Source organism: Lolium rigidum, chromosome 7 (assembly GCF_022539505.1).
Source record: "Lolium rigidum isolate FL_2022 chromosome 7, APGP_CSIRO_Lrig_0.1, whole genome shotgun sequence".
NCBI classification, from domain to species: domain Eukaryota; kingdom Viridiplantae; phylum Streptophyta; class Magnoliopsida; order Poales; family Poaceae; genus Lolium; species Lolium rigidum.
This window is the reverse complement of record NC_061514.1, coordinates 319069181-319088870: the sequence shown is the minus strand read 5'-3', so window position 1 is coordinate 319088870 and position 19690 is coordinate 319069181. Positions and strand designations below refer to the sequence as shown.

General features: G+C 44.4%; 1 protein-coding gene across 1 annotated transcript; it reads left to right on the top strand.

Moving 5' to 3' along the window:
• The first annotated feature begins 17291 nt into the window (after positions 1-17291).
• LOC124673240 (subtilisin-like protease 1) lies at positions 17292-19690 on the top strand. Its single transcript, XM_047209360.1, has 2 exons — positions 17292-19502; positions 19673-19690. Exons 1-2 carry the CDS (start codon positions 17292-17294, stop codon positions 19688-19690), a joined length of 2229 nt encoding a protein of 742 aa, XP_047065316.1.

The window sequence follows — 19690 nt, the reverse complement described above, 5'->3', positions numbered from 1 at the left end:
GTGTGCCATTCAGAGTAATTGATCATCATATTATCAAGAAGGTTTGTTACCGCACCTAAGGGGATGGACATAAAAGTACCTCCAGCAGCTGAATCCAATAGGTTTCGCGAAGAAAAATTCAATCCTGCATAAAAGGTTTGGATGATCATCCAAGTAGTTAGTCCATGGGTAGGGCAATTCTTCACCAAAGATTTCATTCTCTCCCATGCTTGAGCAACATGTTCATTATCCAATTGCTTAAAATTCATTATGCTACTTCTCAAAGATATAATTTTAGCGGGAGGATAATATCTACCAATAAAAGCATCCTTACATTTAGTCCATGAATCAATACTATTCTTAGACAAAGAAAGCAACCAATCTTTAGCTCTTCCTCTTAAGGAGAAAGGAAACAATTTTAATTTTATAATGTCACCATCTGCATCCTTATACTTTTGCATTTCACAAAGTTCAACAAAATTATTAAGATGGGCAGCAGCATCATCAGAACTAACACCAGAAAATTGCTCTCTCATAATAAGATTTAGTAAAGCAGGTTTAATTTCAAAAAATTCTGCTGTAGTAGCGAGTGGAGCAATAGGTGTGCATAGGAAATCATTATTATTTGTGCTAGTGAAATCACACAACTTAGTGTTCTCAGGGGTATTCATTTTAGCAGTAGTAAATAAAGCAAACTAAATAAAGTAAATGCAAGTAACTAATTTTTTTGTGTTTTTAATATGGAGAACGCAAACAAGACAGTAAATAAAGTAAATCTAGCAACTAATTTTTTTGTATTTTTGATATAGAAAGCAAACAAAGCAGTAAATAAAATAAAGTAAAGCAAGACAAAAACAAAGTAAAGAGATTGGATGTGGGAGACTCCCCTTGCAGCGTGTCTTGATCTCCCCGGCAACGGCGCCAGAAATTTAGCTTGATGACGCGTAAAGCACATGCCCGTTGGGAACCCCAAGTGGAAGGTGTGATGCGTACAGCAGCAAGTTTCCCTCAGTAAGAAACCAAGGTTTATCGAACCAGTAGGAGTCAAGGATCACGTGAAGGTCGTTGGTGACGGAGTGTAGTGCGGCGCAACACCAGAGATTCCGGCGCTAACGTGGAACCTGCACAACACAATCAAAGTACTTTGCCCCAACGTAATAGTGAGGTTGTCAATCTCACCGGCTTGCTGTAAACAAAGGATTAAACGTATTGTGTGGAAAATGATGTTTGCTTGTGAAGAACAGTAAAGAACAGAGTTTGCAGTAGATTGTATTTCAGATGTAAAAGAATGGATCGGGGTCCACAGTTCACTAGTGGTGTCTCTCCCATAAGATAAATGGCATGTTGGGTGAACAAATTACAGTTGGGCAATTGACAAATAAAGAAGGCACAACAATGCACATATATATATCATGATGACTACTATGAGATTTAATCAGGAAATTACGACAAAGTACATAGACCGCTATCCAGTATGCATCTATGCCTAAAAAGTCCACCTTTAGGTTATCATCCGAACCCCTTCCAGTATTAAGTTGCAAACAACAGATAATTGCATTAAGTATGGTGCGTAATGTAATCAACACAAATATCCTTAGACAAAGCATTGATGTTTTATCCCTAGTGGCAACAGCACATCCACAACCTTTGAACTTTCTGTCACTGTCCCAGATTCAATGGAGGCATGAACCTACTATCGAGCATAAATACTCCCTATTGGAGTTACAAGTATCAACTTGGCCAGAGCCTCTACTAGCAACGGAGAGCATGCAAGAACATAAACAACATATATATGATAGATTGATAATCAACTTGACATAGTATTCCATATTCATCGGATCCCAACAAACACAACATGTAGCATTACAAATAGATGATCTTGATCATGATAGGCAGCTCACAAGATCTAACATGATAGCACAATGAGGAGTAGACAACCATCTAGCTACTGCTATGGGCCCATAGTCCAGGGGTGAACTACTCACACATCAATCCGGAGGCGATCATGGTGATGAAGAGTCCTCCGGGAGATGATTCCCCTCTCCGGAAGGGTGCCGGAGGCGATCTCCTGAATCCCCCGAGATGGGATTGGCGGCGGCGGCGTCTCTGGAAGGTTTTCCGTATCGTGGCTCTCGGTACTGGGGTTTCGCGACGAAGGCTATAAGTAGGCGGAAGGGCGGAGTCGGAGGGCTGACGAGGGGCCCACCCCATAGGGCGGCGCGGGCCCCCTCTGGTCGCGCGGCCCTATGGTGGCGGCGCCTCGTCGCCCCACTTCGTATCCCTTTCGGTCTTCTGGAAGCTTCGTGGAAAAATAAGACCCTGGGCGTTGATTTCGTCCAATTCCGAGAATATTTCCTTTGTAGGATTTCTGAAACCAAAAACAGCAGAAAACAACAAGCGGCTCTTCGGCATCTCGTCAATAGGTTAGTGCCGGAAAATGCATAATAATGACATAAAGTGTGTATAAAACATGTGAGTTTCATCATAAAAGTAGCATGGAACATAAGAAATTATAGATACGTTTGAGACGTATCATCGGTTCAGGTCGCTCCCGGACCGTGGGCTAACCGACTCGGAACGTGCGTGCGATGTGGGCGTGGCTCACGTTGCCTAGGGTTTCCTGAGCCTATATAATCTCTTGCCTGGCTGCTGAAGAAACAAATCTGATACACGAGTTAGGGTTTTGCCACCTCTCTCTTCTTGTGCCGCCATCGTAGCCTACTCCATCCCGCCCGCCGATGTGCACCGGCGAACGGGAGAGCAGGTCTCCGGAACTGCTCGTCTTTGCGATCCTGTATGGGAGAGGACGAAATAGGTTTTTGTGAAGCGCTCTACGCGACTTCTCAAGCTCTTCATCGTGGGTCATCTTCTGTCCAAGCCAGGCGGTGCTGCCTACCGTCGTCTTCAACGCTATCTACTTCAACCCGTTGTCAACAATGTTATCATCAACAACGTTACTGCTGCGACGACAACTTCTACACCTCCACCACCACCTCCACCAGATCGGTACGTGAGACTTATCTCGATCTATTCAGTGATGGCTATTGTATCGTGTGTTCTACTACTATTCATGTTGATTAATGCATCTAGTATGTTCGAGTTTCACATGTTAGTAGTTGTTATTGTCATGCTTAATATTATTGAATTAATCATGGAAATTGTGCCTAATTATCAAACAATCCAAAAACCTAATTGTAGGCAAGTTCTTGAGTTAACAATGGCTGGTTTTGCTGATGCACTGAGGCCAGATAAGTTTACCGGTGTGCACTTTAAGAGGTGGAAGATTAAGACCACGCTCTAGCTTACTCATCTGAAAGTATTCGAAGATAGTAATGGCTTACCTAAAGAAACTATATCTGACCAAGATCAGAAAAAAGATCAAGGAAGACAATACTCTCTTTGTTGGATGCGTTTTGAGTATTCTTGTTGATCATCTATGTTATGTGCATATGCACATAACAGAAGGAAAAGAGCTCTGGGATGCACTGAATACTAAATTTGGTGCAACCGATGCAGGCAGTGAATTGTACATCATGGAGAGCTTCCATGACATCAGGATGGTGAACAATCGTTCTGTAGTCGAACAAGCTCTTGAGATACAGTGCATTGCAAAAGAGTTTGAACTCCTTAAGTGTGCCTTACCTGACAAGTTTGTTGCTGGATGCATTATTGCTAAGTTTCCCCTTCATGGACGAACTTTGCCAAAACTCTCAAACACAAGAGACAGGAGATATCAGTTGAAAATCTGATGGCGTCTCTTGATGTTGGGGAGAAAGCTCGGGCTAAGGATAATACTGAGAAAGGAGAGGGTAAGTCTAGCGCTAACATGGTGCAGAAGAAATCCTACAACAAGAACAAAGGAAATAACAAGCCCTCCTTCAATAAGGCTATGAAGACTATAACCTTCAAGAAGAAGATGGTGATAAACAAAGCAGATCTGAGCTGCTTTACCTGTGGAGAGGCTGAACACTTTACTAAGGACTGTCCAGAGCAGGCAGACCGTAAGAAAAAGGTGAAGCATGTCAACACTGTGACCGCTAGCAATGCTGATGGGTACGGTAATCTATTTACAGTTCTTTCGGTATTTCAATCTCCATGCCGGTGGATTGATATGGGTGCTAGTGTTCATGTCCGTGCTGAAAAATCCATGTTCACTTCTTACTAGGTCACCCGGGATTCTTAAGTCTTAATGGGGAATGGGTCACATGATTCTGTTCGTGGTATTGGCATGGTAGATCTGAAGTTCACTTTGTGGAAGATCATGAAGCTGAGGAACATGCAGAATGTCCATACTATGAACAAGAATCTCGTTAGCAGCTCCCTTCTATGCAGAGATAGATTTAAGGTTGTTTTAGGGTCGACTAAAGTAGTTGATTCCAAGTTTGAACAATTTATTGGTAAAGGCTATGAGTGCGAAGGCTTGTACGTTCCGCCTTTCACTTTCTGATTTCAGTAATAAGTATGTGAACCGTATTTGTGGCAATGTTAGTGATGATACCAGTGTTTGGCATTCTCGTTTATGTCACATTAATTTTGGTTTAATGTCTCGGCTATCCAGTTTGATCTTACTTCCAAATTTCACCATTGCCAAAGGTTCTAAGTGCCACAGTTGTGTGCAATCAAAGCAACCTCAGAAGCCTCACAAGGTGGACGAGGAGAGAAACCTGGCACCTCCATAACTCATACATTCTAATCTATGCGAGATGAATGGTGTGTTGACAAAAGGTGGAAAGAGATATTTCATGACACTGATTGATGATACGACTAGATTTTTCTATGTTTATTTGTTGAAAACTACCCTCATCAAGGATATGTATGATAATGTTGTGACAAGTGTTCGAACAAGTGATGGTGACACTGATGACTTTCCAATTAGAATAGGGCTACACCAAGGGTCAGCTTTGAGCCCTTATCTTTTTGATTTGGTGATGGATGAGGTCACAAGGGATATACAAGGAGATATCCCATGGTGTATTCTCTTTGCGGATGATGTGGTGCTAGTCGATGATAGCCGAACAGGGGTTAATAGAAAGTTAGAGTTGTGGAGGCGAACTCTAGAATCGAAAGGTTTTAGGCTTAGTAGAACTAAAACTGAATACATGCGGTGCAGTTTCAGTTCTACTAGGCACGAGGAGGGAGATGTTAGCCTTGATGGGCATGTGGTACCGGAGAGAGACACTTTTCGATATTTGGGGTCCATGTTGCAAAAGGATGGCGATATCGATGAAGATGTGGGCTACCGTATCAAGGCTGGTTGGATGAAGTGGCGCCAAGCTTCTGGCGTACTCTGTGACAAGAGAGTGCCACAAAAGCTAAAAGGCAGGTTTTATAGGACAGCTATCCGACCCGCGATGTTGTATGGCACGGAGTGTTGGCCAACGAAGAGACGACATATCCAACAGTTAAGTGTAGCAGAGATGCGCATGTTGAGATGGATATGTGGCCACACAAGAAAGGATCGGGTACGGAATGACGATATACGGGAGAGAGTTGGGGTAGCACCGATTGAAGAGAAGATGGTCCAACATCGTCTCAGATGGTTTGTACATATCCAACCGAGGCCCCCGGAAGCGCCAGTGCATAGCGGAAGGATAAAGCATGCTGAGAATGTTAAGAGGGGTCGTGGTAGACCAAACTTGACATGGGCGGAGTCTGTAAAGAGAGACCTGAAGGTTTGGAATATCGACAAAGATTTAGCCATGGACAGGGGTGCGTGGAAGTTAGCAATCCACGTTCCGGAACCAAGATTTGGCTTCGAGATCTTATGGGTTTCAACTCTAGCCTACCCCAACTTGTTTGGGACTAAAAGGCTTGGTTGTTGTTGTTGTATTTGTTGAAAACTAAATATGAAGCTTTAGACTACATTAAAATTTATAAGGCCAAATTTGAAAATCAATTAAAGAGAAAGATCAAGCATCTTAGGTCGGCTCGTGGTGGTGAATATTTTCCTAAAATATTTGATGAATTCTTTGAGGAACATGGCATTATTCATGAGAGGACGCCTCCCTACTCGCCGCAATCAAAAGGGGTTGCCGATAGGAAAACCCGCACATTGAATGACTTGGTGAATTCCATGTTAGACACTGTTGGTTTATCAAAGGCATGGTGGGGGGAGGCTTTGTTGACTTCATGTGATGTCCTGAAAAGAGTTTGTCACAAGAATAAAGAGAAAACCCCTTGAGAGTAGTGGGTTGGGAGAAAACCATCACTTTTGTATTTGAGTACATGGGGATGTTTGGTGAAAGTCAATATTCCAATTACTAATAAGCGCAAACTCGGACAAAAGACAGTGGATTGTATCATTCTAGGTTATGCTCCACGGAGCGTAGGCTATATATTTTTAGTTGTTAAATCCGAGGTACCTGATATGCATGTTGATACTATTATGAAATATCGTGATGCAACATTTTGTGAGAATATGTTTGCTATGAAAGATATGCATAACATTGCTAGAATTTGTACTGAGATAATTCCGGAATCTAGTACATCTAATGAGTATTTTGAACAATCTCATGAGAATGTTACTGAGGAGGATGACAATGAAGCTCCTATACGGAGCAAGAGACAGAGGATTGCAAAATCCTTTGGTGATGATTTCATTGTGTACCTTGTGGATGATACTCCCACATACATGGTAAAGGCATATGCATCTCGAGTGCAGATAACTAGAAAGAAGTTGTTGATGAGTGCAGATTGCACACCGTTGGGGAACCCCAAGAGGAAGGTATGATGTCGTCGTGGTGAACAGACAGATGCCATGGGATGGCTTAAGTTGGGGCCGAATGGATGCTAGAGGATTCGGGGGAGGGTTTTTGGTATGGACGGAGAGGTTTCCGGATGGATTCCTCAAGAACTTGGCCTTGGCCGAAGGTAGAAGATGATGAACACAAGAGCTATTTCCTCCTCAGATCTTTCTATTCATTGATCATATGAGGTTACAAGTTTTTGGCTACAGCATAACACTCCGATCGTACATACCCGCGATGGGGTGTGCCCCCTCTCCTTATATAGGGGAGAGGGTGGCTTACAGGGGAAGAAACCCTAGAAACCCTAATGGGATCTTTGACTAGACAAACTACTTTACAAAGCTACTTTAGCTACCGGTGATGCCGGTATGCCTTTAATCAGAAGCCGTGACATCCTCCGGTACCTTTTATGTCATTCTCTGCCTTTGGCGTCATGGCTTCGATTAAAGCTGAAGTGCTTCGCTCATCTTTGTCTTCTAGCTCTGGAGAGCATCTTTGACTGGTCTTTGCAGACGTGCTACAGTATAGCCTATTCCGGTAGTTCCGGTATGTTCTTGGCTAGTTCCGGTATCCCCCTCCTGGGATACCGGTATGATTCCCTGAATCAACCTTTGTTCTCCGGAACAACACTTAACCGGTACTTTGATGGCTAAACCATCCGGTTTTGGCATGCCTTTGGCATACCGGGGGTCATCCCTCCGACATTAGTCCCCGAAGCTGGTATAGTCCGGTGGATCCTATCCAACAGACCATGCCAGGTTCTCCTTTCTCAAGGTACCGGTTTAGTCCTTCCGGAATCCGGATCAAACTCTTCAGCGTCCTTGCCGAACTTATGTCTCAGTTCCGGTTTTCTCCGGCATCTCTTGTCATTAAATCTCTCCTTGACGAAGTCGAGAATATCTCGAGTACCGTGCCTGTCAGTGACATGCGCACTGTGCCTGGCGCGTGACAGTGTAAGTGGTCACTTCGGTTCGTCTTCTGTGCCAGCATTTTTGGCGCCGCACCAGATCCGCGCTGCCGTTCCGGATCCGTGTGGCCTTCCTGTGTCTTTGTATTTTTGACGCGTGTATCTGTGCGCCACGTGGCGGCCCACGATCCGAACCGCCGCGGCCCAGCGGTTTCCGACCCATTTCCCTTTTTTCCTTTATAAGGGGGAGCGGTTCTTCTTCGTTTTCTCTCCGCACTCGCCCCCTTCTCTCGCGCACAGAGCTTCTCGCCCCTCGTGCTCCCGTCGCCGCCGGTCGCTGCCGAAGCTCTGCTCCTGACGAACCAGCACCGCTCCTCCTGCTGCACTGCGAACCTCCACCGCGTAGAGAGCCTCTGAAGCTCTTTCTCCGTCGCTGCATCGAGTTCCCGTAGGCGTACTCTGCTCCTCTTCGTCGCCGGCCCTCGTCGACGACCGCGAGCCCGCCGCACCTCCGGCGACCTTCTTCCTCTGCATCTCTGCCGCCTCAGGTTAGCCCCAATGCACGTTTGGCCCTCTTCCTTTTGCTTTTCAGTTCTTGGGCCGGTAGAGTATTTATTTTCTCTTTTCTTTTGCTTTTTCTCTTACTCGTAGATCTTCGCGTGGGGCTTGACTTTGGGAAACCTGTTTCTACGTAGAGTCCGACATCTATCGACACGCATGTCTACCGACCTGTATCTTTCCGAATCGGCTTCTAGCAGCCGCCACAGTCAGGCTTCCGGCGAGCTTGAAGTCGAGCTGGACCGGATAGGAGCTTCCTCATCCGTTCCGGAATCTAGCTCTAGGAGGGGCCAGGAAGCCAGCAGCTCCCGCCAAGCTTCCGGCGTGGACTTGGCCAACATTACTCGGGGAGCTTGGAAAGGCTCCGACATGACCCAAAAAGATATTGATTGGCTGTTCCGCTCCCGAAGGATACCGGCACAGGTATCTTGCCGGATTCCACGTGACGAGTTGGAGCCCGATCCGGAACCCGGAGAGTTTGTTGTTTTTGTCTCTCATTTTGATCGCGGCTTCGGCCTTCCTGCCTCCAATTTCTTTCGTTAGTTCCTTGAATTTTACAAGCTCCAACCCCATCACCTTCCTGGTAACGCCATCTTCTATCTCTCCTGCTACGTTTCTTTCATGGAGGCCTAGGTTGGCGTCCTTCCCACCAAAGAAGCTTTCGCTTGCTTCTTCTGCCTTCGGATCAACTCGGTCCAAGGCAAAGACATCCCAAAGCCGAAACCTCCGGTGCAGTGCGGGTCCTGCATCGTGGGTTCCCGCCAAGGGAGCCCCTTTTTAAAGTTCTCCGGCCTGGATTCTTGTCGGGCCTGGCAGGATACTTTCTTCTATGTGAGGAACAAAGGTTCCTCAGATTTCATCAGTATACCGGCTTTCAATCCGGCGACGCCCACAAAGACCAACTGGGGCTACCATCCAGGGACCACTCATATTGAGACCAACCGGATAGTCCGGTTCCTGGAGAGCCTCAGGAAGGACACGAGGATATGCTCCGATGATATCATCCGTGCGTTTATCTCACGCCGGGTGCTTCCTCTCCAGCGCCGAGCTCACAAGATGAGTCAAATGTGCGGCCCTCATGACCCCACAAAAATCACCGGCTTGCCCCTGAGCACCGAGCACGTAGCGCTCAAGGCCAGGCAAATCTGTAATACGGATCTGCCCCTGGACTGGAAGTGGGGCCTTATTCCTCTTAGGAGGATGACATGCGGGACCCATGATCCTGCATCGTAAACGGCTCGATCGGAGAGCGTTGAATGAGATGGCGCGATCGAGAGAAAAAACAATGCTAGAGAGGCTGCCATCTGGGCCCTACATCCCTGGGCGGTGCGGATTTGCGTTGACTCGGCCGGCGAACCCGAGAATTCGTGATGCACCACGTCCCGGGCCACCATAGGAGACGTTTTGGACGTTTTTGTCGGCTAGGTGGCCTCAAAAAAGAGAAAAAAAAAGTTTTTACATACACAACAGAGAGACCAAAAATCGTCGGCCATGGTGCAGCAGCAACCACGGCGCGACTTCAACTTCGTCGGCCATGGCAACTTTTCTTGTAGTGAAGGGTTCGTGCCATTTTTGATAGGTATGATCATGTGTTGAGTGTCATGTTGGTAGACAACAATGATGACCCTGAGACATATGAAGAAGCAATGATGAGCCCAGATTCCAACAAATGGCAAGAAGCCATGAAATACGAAATGGGATCCATGTATGAAAACCAAGTATGGACTTTGGTGGACTTACCTGATGGCCGCAAGGCTGTTGAGCTCAAATGGTTTTTCAAAAAGAAAACATACACTGATGGTAATGTTACTGTCTATAAAGCTCGACTTGTCGCGAAAGGATTCCGACAAATTCAAGGAGTTGACTACGATGAGAATTTCTCACCAGTAGCAAAGCTTAAGTCTGTGAGGATTATGTTAGCAATCGCTGCATTTTTCGATTATGAAATCTGAAATATGGATATCAAAACGGCGTTCCTTAATGGTGACATTGAGGAAGAGTTGTACACGGTACAACCCAAGGGTTTTGGTGATCCTAAAAATGTTGACAAGGTATGCAAACTTGAGTGTTCCATTTATGGTCTGAAGCAAGCATCACAGAGTTGGAATCGACGCTTTGATAAGGTGATCAAAGACTTTGGATTTATACAAACTTTTGGAGAAGCTTGTATTTACTAGAAAGTGAGTGGGAGCTCTATAGAATTCCTAATATTATATGTGGATGACATATTATTGATTGGAAATGATATAGAACTTCTTGGGAGTATAAAAGGTCATCTGAATAAGTATTTTTCAATGAAAGACCTTGGAGAAGCAGCATACATTTTAGGCATCAAGATTTATAGAGATAGATCAAGACGCTTAATAGGGCTTTCTCAGAGTACATACCTGGATAAGATTCTAAAGAAGTTTAGAATGTATGAAAACAAGAAAGGGTTCTTGCCCATGTTACCAGGTAAGACCTTGAGTAAAACTCAAAGTCTAGCTACGGCAGAAGAAAGAGAAAAAATGAACAAAATCCCCTATGCCTCAGCCATAGGCTCTATCATGTATGCCATGATGTGTACAAGACCGGATATCGCACATGCTGTTAGTTTGACCAACATATATCAATGTGATCCAGGAATGGAACAATGGACAGCGGTCAAGAATATCCTGAAGTATTTGAAAAGGACTAAGGATATGTTTCTTTGTTATGGAGGTGACCAAGAGCTTGATGTAACCAGTTACACCGATGCTAGTTGGAACACTGATCCAGATGAATCTAAGTCACAATCTGGATACGTTTTTATTTTGAATGGTGCAGCAGTAAGCTGAAGGAGAGCTAAGAAAAGTGTTGTGGCGAAATCTTCAACTGAATCGGAATACATAGCTGCTTCGGAGGCTTCATCAGAAGCAATATGGATGAAGTGTTTCATTACTGAGCTTGGTGTGGTTCCTAGTGCATTGGACCCGATGACCATCTATTGTGACAACATGGATGTCATAGCCAATGCACAAGAGCCAAGGTCACACAAGAAGTTGAAGCATATCAAGCTACGTTTTCATTCTATTCGCGAGTATGTCGAAGACGGCGATATAAATATTTGCAAAGTACACGCTGATCTGAATGTGGCAGATCCATTGACTAAACCTCTCCCTAGAGCAAAACATGACCAACACCAGAACATCATGGGTGTTAGGTACATTACCATGTAATCTAGATTATTCACTCTAGTGCAAGTGGGAAACTGTTGGAGATATACCAGGGAGGCAATAATAAAATAGTAATTATTTATATCTTTGTGTTTATGATAAATGTTTACATCCCATGCTATAATAGTATTAACCGGAAACATTAATACTTGTGTGTTTTGTAAACTTAAAAGAGTCCCTAGTAAGCCTCATGATCATGAACATTTGATGTTATTAATAAAAAGTTCATATCATGAAGTGAATGATGTGATGGACATACACCCATAGTAAGCATATGATCAAGTCATTTAGTTCGTTTTGCTACAAGCTTTTAGCTACATAGTAACCTATTCCTTCGACCATGAGATCATGTTAATCACCTACACCGGATAAATTCTTTGATGAAATCAAACACTAATTCGTAAATGGGTAGTTATAAAAGTGGAATTAAGTATTTGTAAAGTATAGGTTGAAGCACATGGATCAATAGTGGGATTTGTCCATCCAAATAACAGATAGATATACTCTGGGGCCTCTCTGTGGAATGCCATCCAATTAGCTTGCAATCATGTGACTAGGTCACAAGGGATGTCATATCACGGTACGAGTAAAGAGTACTTATCGGAGACGAGGTTGAACTAGGTATAGATATACCGACGATCAAAACCTCGGATAAGTAAAGTATCGCGTGGCAAAGGAAATCGTTATTTTATGTGAATGGTTCTTTCGATCACGAAGTTATCGTTGCATATGTGGGAGCTATTATGGATCTCCAGGTCCCACTATTAGTTATTGATCGGAGAAGTGTCTCTATCATCTACACATAGTTCATGAACTTTAGGGTGACACACTTAAGGTTTGGATGTTGTTAAGTAGATATGAATATGGTATGGAGTTCGAATATTGTTCAGAGTCTCGGATGGGATCCAGGACATCACGAGGAGTTCCGGAATGGTCCGGAGAATAAGATTCTTAGATAGGAAGTCATATTCCAAGTTTGGGAATGACCTGGTGCATTTATGGAAGGTGCTATAAGGTTCTAGAAACATCCAGAATAAATCACTATGGAAGGTGGAGTCGGTGATATGGACTCCACCAACCCTAGCTAGCCACCAAGAGGGAAGGTGGATTCCATGGTGGACTCCACCACCTTGGCTGGCCAAGGGACAAGGAAGGGTAGCAATCCCACTCCACCTAGGTTTCCTCATTATGGCAGTTTTTTGAATTGGACTTCATATTGGTTTTGGGGCAACCCTAGGGGGTCCACCTATATAAAGAGAGGGAGAGGGGAGGGGGTCGGCCACCCAAGCCAGCCGCACCACCTAGGGCTCCCAAGGACGGCGCCCAAGAGCCTCCCTCTCCCAAACCCTAGCTACTCCCTCCTCCTATTTCTCCCGCAGTGTTTACGGCGAAGCGCTGCCGGAGATCTCCACCACCACCATCACCACGCCGTCATGCTGGCGGGATTCCAATGAGGATCTACTACTTCCTCTGACCATTGGAACGAGGAGAAGGACATCTTCATCAACATCATATGTGTGACCGTGTGCGGAGGTGCTGCCCGACTGTAGCACCGTCACAATCTTCTATGCGCTTTTGCAAGCGACAAGTGATCTACTACATCAACCACGAGATCTATCTCGTTAACGCTTAGCGATCTTCAAGGGTATGATGATCTTCACCTCGTTGCTACCATCTACTAGATTAGATCTTAGCTTGTTATTCGTTCTTGCGGTAGGAATTTTTTGTTTTCTATATATGCTACAAATGCCTACACATTCCATGTAGCCAGTCTGGGACCAATAAGATCACGCCTAAACCACATAGAAGTTGGAGAAGTTTCCATCACCTTCTTTAAGGTATCACTCTTATTGCGAACAATATTGTAAAAAGACGGATATTGTTCTCGAAGAGTTGTTGTACCGAACCACCTATCCTCCCAAAACCTTATCTCAAACCCATTCCTAATGGAGAAAGAACCAAATGGGAAAAGGTTCTTCCTAGTTTCCATAATGCCAGCCCAAAAGTGTGAATCTCCTGGTTTCCATATAACCTGAGATATTGCTTTGAGCCCACATACTTTTTCCGCGATAGTTCATGCCATCGGCCATCCTCAGTTAGCAACCTGGCTAGTCATTTTACTAACAAGGTCTTTTTTTAACTTCAACATCATGAACTCCTAGTCCACCTTGATCTTTTGGATGGCAAACAATGCTCCATTTGGTCAACCGATATTTTTTCTTCTCATTATCCCCTTGCCAGAAGAATCTTGATCGGAAATAATCCAATCTATGTAAGACTCCTTTGGGCAAATGTAAGAAAGAAATCATATACAGTACCATATTTATAAGTACTAAATTAATGAGAACTAATCTCCCCCCGAGGGATAATAATTTTCCTTTCCAACTACTCAGGCGTTTCTGAAGTCTTTCCTCAACGATTTTCCATTCGGCAAACGTCAGCCTCCGATAATGAATCAGAATGCCCAGATAGCTAATTGGAAAACACCCAAGCCCATACCCGAATAACTCAGCATATAAGTTGGCATCGTCTTTGGCTTCACCGAAATAGAATAATTCACTTTTATAGATATTTATCTTGAGTCCTAACAACTGCTCAAAAGCTGAAAGAATTAACTTCAGATTTCATGCTTTGTCCAAGTCATGATCCATAAATAAAATTGTGTCATCGGCATATTGAAGGATAGATAAGCCCCCATCAACCAAATGAGGCACTACCCCTTCAATTTAGTCATCAGCTTTAGCCCGCTCAATTATAATAGCAAGCATATCTGCCACAATGTTAAACAACATTGGGGATATGGGATCACCTTGCCTCAAACCTTTTTTTTTGTCTGGAAATATCTACCAATGTCATCATTAACCTTAATGGCAACACTTACTCCAAAAAAAAGTTATTAATTAGAGTGCGCCACTCTTCGGAAAAACCTTTCATCCCGAGTGTCTGTTGAAGAAAAGACAACTTAACCTTATCATAGGCTTTTCAAAGTCGATTTGAGTATTACCCCATTCAACTTTTTGCGGTGCATCTCATAAATCGTTTCATGTAAAGTGACAACACCATCTAGGATGTATCAACCTTGCATAAAAGCAGTCTGGGATGGAAGCACCACATGATCAGCCACCGAGTTAAGTCCAATAGTCACCACTTTTGTAAAAATCTTAAAGAAAACATTAAGGAGATAAATAGGTCTCTATTATTGAATTCGTTCCACATCGATCACCTTTGGTAAAAGAAGGATTTCACCAAAATTGATACGAAACCAAGTTGCCCTTTATTAAGTTCACCAAAGAGTTCCAATAAATCTTCTCTAATTATGATCCAGAAAGTTTGATAAAATTCAGCTGGGAAACCATCGAGACCGGGCGTCTTATTATGTTCCATTTGGAAAATCTCTTTCCTTATCTCTTCCTCGGTGTAGGGACAAGTTAGAATCGCATTTTCTTGTAGAGATACTTGAGGTATATCATCAATCCTGGACTCATCCATGGATATATCAGATCCCTCAGGGGCACCAAACAGGCCTTTATAATACGATGTAATATAGGACTTTAGTTGGTCGTGACCTTCAATCACTCCCTCTTCCTGGACTAGAGAATGAATGAGTTTCTTTATGTGCCGGCCATTGGCGACACTATGAAAATATCTTGTATTTGAATATCTTTCAAGTAAAAATTGGGCCTACGATATATTTGGTACCACTTGAGTTCCTCCTCACGTAGTAGACCAGCTAACGTTGAATTGAATTGACTTTTAAGTTCAATCTCATGCATAGTCAATGGTCGTACCTCGGCGAGTTTCTCTAGATCATCTATTTTTGATAATAGGATGAGTTTCTCCTTTTTGAGTAGCCCAGTCATGTGCTTAGACCACCCCCCAAGGTATTTACGCGCCGAGCATATTTTATTATTCCATCTTTGGATAGGTTTGTTCCCAGCAACTCGTTTGTCCCATATAAATTTAATCATATCCGAAATATCCTCCCTTTGTAGCCATCCAAGTTCAAATTTGAACCAGCGTCTATGCTGAGGAGATGGTGTCCCGGTTGTAAATAAAATAGAAGCATGGTCCGACAAAGTTTCTATTCAAGGCAGGACCCGTGCCGAGACTAGAGGGAACTTTAATTCCTAATCCGAGTCCATCAATACCCGGTCTAGCTTTTCGTAAGTAGGCTCTGGGGGGCTATTTTCCCATGTAAATTGTCTCCCAATCATTGAAACCTTCCTTAAATTCAAGCTCTCAATGATGTCATTGAATAAGAAAGACCAATGCGTGTCGAACCTATCCCTGCTCTTCACCCGTGGGAATTTTAGCAAATTAAAATACCCCCAATAATGATTGGATACGATTATCTTTTGCTAGATTAACCAACTCGAGAAGAAAAGCAGGTTTAGCAGCATCATGAGCAGCCCCATAGATGGAAACCAAACTCAATATGAAATTATCAGATTTATTATGTATGTAGAGTTTTATATGAAAATCTCCTCCAGAATTATCTAAAAAAAATCATAGTCGAAGTTCGGACCCCAACTAATAGGCCACCGGATCGCCCTCGAGGTGGGCGGGATACCCAATCAAAGTCTTCCCCGCCTGAAAGGCGATTTAGAAAACTTATTGAGTAATATTGCTTGCCCGTCATAGAAACAGCAATAAAATCTAAAGCATGTTCCCTAATACTATCAACGATGTGTAAGTGCTTAGCCAAGTTCTTTAGACCTCTGCTGTTCCTAAACATGCAATTCATTTGGAAACAATAGGAGATTTAGTCGCCTTAACATTTTTATTAGGATTACTCAAATATTCAGATTAACAATGTGTTCAATAATATTTTAGCCCTATGACACTTATTTGCTAAGATTAATAATCAGTTCATATAAAAAATACTCAGGTTCTAAAGTCCACGTTCCTTATATATAAAATATTCAGATTTGCAAATGATAGAAGTAAGGTGTCAAGTGGGATCCCACAAAAGTCTCACCTATAGTTCATTTTGAATTTTCTAGTTCAAAATTTTGGTAAAATCTTAAATTCAATAAAATAAAATAAACTATAAGTGGAACTTTGGTGGGATCTCACTTACATTTCTAGATAGAAATGCGTCGACATATTCGAATCCACTCCCTCCATTCACAATTGCCTCATGTTTTGCTTTAGTCAAAGTCAAAGTCAAAATTTGTAAAGTTTAATCAAGAATATAAGAAAAAATATCAACATTCATAATATCAAATGCATATAATTTGAAAATATAATTTATGAAGATTCTGATACAATATATTTTATATTGTACATGTTGGTATTTTTTTCTTAGATATTAAGTTAAACTTTACAAAGTCTAACTTTGACTAAACCCATAATTTGAGGTAATTGTGAGACTGGTCCCATCCCATGTTTCTATATTTTCATTTATGACAAGATTTTTTCGATATAATTTATGAGACGATATGCATTTATTTTTTTGTGTAAAGATACTACTACACATCATAAATGTCGGGGCAACCCACCAGCCGTTAATTCGAAAATCTCATTTTCATTTATGACTATATATGTTCATCCGAATAGAAATCTTCAAGCTTACGCGGATAATAAAAGAAAATATCCTGTATATTGTGCACATATCCCACGATCTTAACCAGATCATCCAGATTTGGCAGAAATTAAAGTCATTTATGTTTGCTGCATGCGCTGCATTTATCAAGGAATTAACTTGTGCCAAAGATACAATATACACTGACCATTTATGTTTTATATGCATTTATCAAGAAATTAAAGTCATTTATGTTTGCTGCATGCGGTGCATATATCAAGTAATCTACAATGGCCATTCGTGCAGTATAAAGATGACCCGGTGGTCGATCCTATTCCAGCATCCCCATCACCTTCATCCTATCTGTGTGTCTGGCTCCAGCAATGACGTCGTTTCCCAATTTCCTACCGCCCCTTGTCTTGCTAGCCACCCTTTTCTCTACACCTGCACTGTGCTACATCAATCCATCCACCGCAAGGGCTCAACAGAATGTCGCAGAACCGTCTACCTATCGCACTTACATCGTGCTTGTCGAGCCACTGCGCTCGGATGCCGGGGAAGACGCTCACCATAGGTGGCACGAGTCTTTCTTGCCAAGCTTGCATGCCGGTGAATCCATCGAGTCCCGGCTTCTCCACTCCTACACCGAAGTGTTTAGTGGCTTCACCGCGAGGCTCACTAAGGCTGAGCTAGATTCGGTGGCCAAGAAGCCAGGGTTCCTGCGTGCGTTCCCGGACCGTAAGCTGCAACTCATGACCACGCACACGCCGGCGTTCCTCGGGCTCAGGAACGGCACTGGGTTCTGGAGCGAAGCTCGCTACGGGAAGGGAGTCATCGTCGGGTTGCTCGACACTGGCATCCATGCGGCACACCCTTCCTTTGATGACCATGGAATCCCGCCGCCCCCGCCAAGGTGGAAGGGCTCGTGTACGGCGGCCCGCTGCAACAACAAGCTCATCGGTGCCAAGTCATTTGTTGGAGATGACTCTGGCGACGAGGTGGGACATGGAACACACACCTCATCCACGGCCGCCGGGAACTTCGTCCCTGGCGCATACCATGGCGTTGGCACGGGTACAGCAGCTGGAATAGCTCCTGGCGCCCATGTCGCCATGTACAAGGTATGCGCCGACAATCAGTGTGCTGAATCCGCCATACTAGCTGGGTTGGATGCGGCCACCAAGGATGGGGTGGATGTGCTCTCGATTTCCCTCGGTGGAAACACGGGCAGAAGATTTGATGAGGACCCCGTGGCCATCGGCGCTTTTGGCGCCGTATCCAAGGGCGTCGTCGTTGTGAGCGCGGCTGGGAATAATGGTCCCAACTCAGGCTCGATCACAAACGACGCGCCATGGCTGCTCACTGTCGCTGCCGGTACAGTGGACAGGAGCTTTGGAGCCGAGGTGCGTCTCGGCAATGGCAAGAGCATCCACGGGGAAGCGCTTACACAGGAAGCAAAGCCGAGGTCGAAGTCGTACCCTCTCCTCTTCTCCGAGGCGCGTCGGTACTGTGAATACGGCGATGAAAATTCTGTCGCCGGTAAGATCATTGTTTGTGAGGCCACGATGTCGGCTTTTCAGAAGTCTCAAGTCCGCAGCTTAATCGGTGCCGGCGCAGCTGGCGTGGTGTTGTTCAACGACGACATCAGTGGCTACACCACACTTCTTCGGGATTACAACTCCACCGTGGTGCAGGTAACCGCGGCCGATGGCGCTATCCTCACATCTTATGCGGCATCATCGGAGACAACATCTGTGGCTTCTTTCAACTACACCAATACATTGCTTGGCATCCGCCCGGCCCCTGTCGTGTCATGGTTCTCTTCGCGGGGTCCAAGCTTCATTGTTCCTGGCTTTCTCAAGCCAGACATATTAGCGCCAGGGCTCAACATCCTAGCCGCATGGCCACCAAAGACGGACTCTGCATCGGGGCCTTTCAACATCATATCTGGCACATCCATGGCCACGCCGCACATCAGCGGCGTTGCAGCGCTTCTCAAGAGCATTCATCCCAGCTGGTCACCAGCCGCCATCAAGTCCGCCATCTTGACAACATCGGACATGGTCAATAGCACTGGTGGCTCCATCTTGGATCAGCATCACACCAAAGCTAGTGTGTATGACACAGGTGCAGGCCATGTGAATGTCACAAGAGCCGCAGACCACGGTCCGGTGTATGACCTTGGCATCACCGATTATGCGGGTTATATTTGCTGGTTCCTCGGCAAGGATGGCTTGGCAACCATCGTTCGCAACTCAAGCCTGACTTGCACGAAGCTGCCGAAGATCGAGGATGTGCAGCTCAACTACCCGACGATTACTATGCCGATGACATCAACGCCTTTCACCGTGAACCGGACTGTGACGAATGTTGGGCCAGCAACATCGACATACACGGCAAAGGTGGATGCGCCCAAGTCACTGGTGGTGCGCGTCTTCCCGGAGACACTCACGTTCTCCAAGGCCGGAGAGAAGAAAACATTTAGCGTGACAGTGAGCAGCCACATAGGTAAAGAACTATTCTTCGAGGGAAGCTTGAGATGGGTGTCGGACAGGCATGTCGTGCGGAGCCCCATTGTCGTAGCCGCTATAGCGGTCCGTCGTTCTTTAGTAAAAAATATCACATAAACAGTAGTATTGGAACAAAATTCTTATTTACCAGTATAATATAATTTATATTTCAGCATTTTGTGCCGTTTATAGCATATTCATCTGTTTCGTGCGGTCACATTCTATTTGAATCTGGTGGGTGTTGTCAAATGCAGAGACCAGAAGCTTTTTAG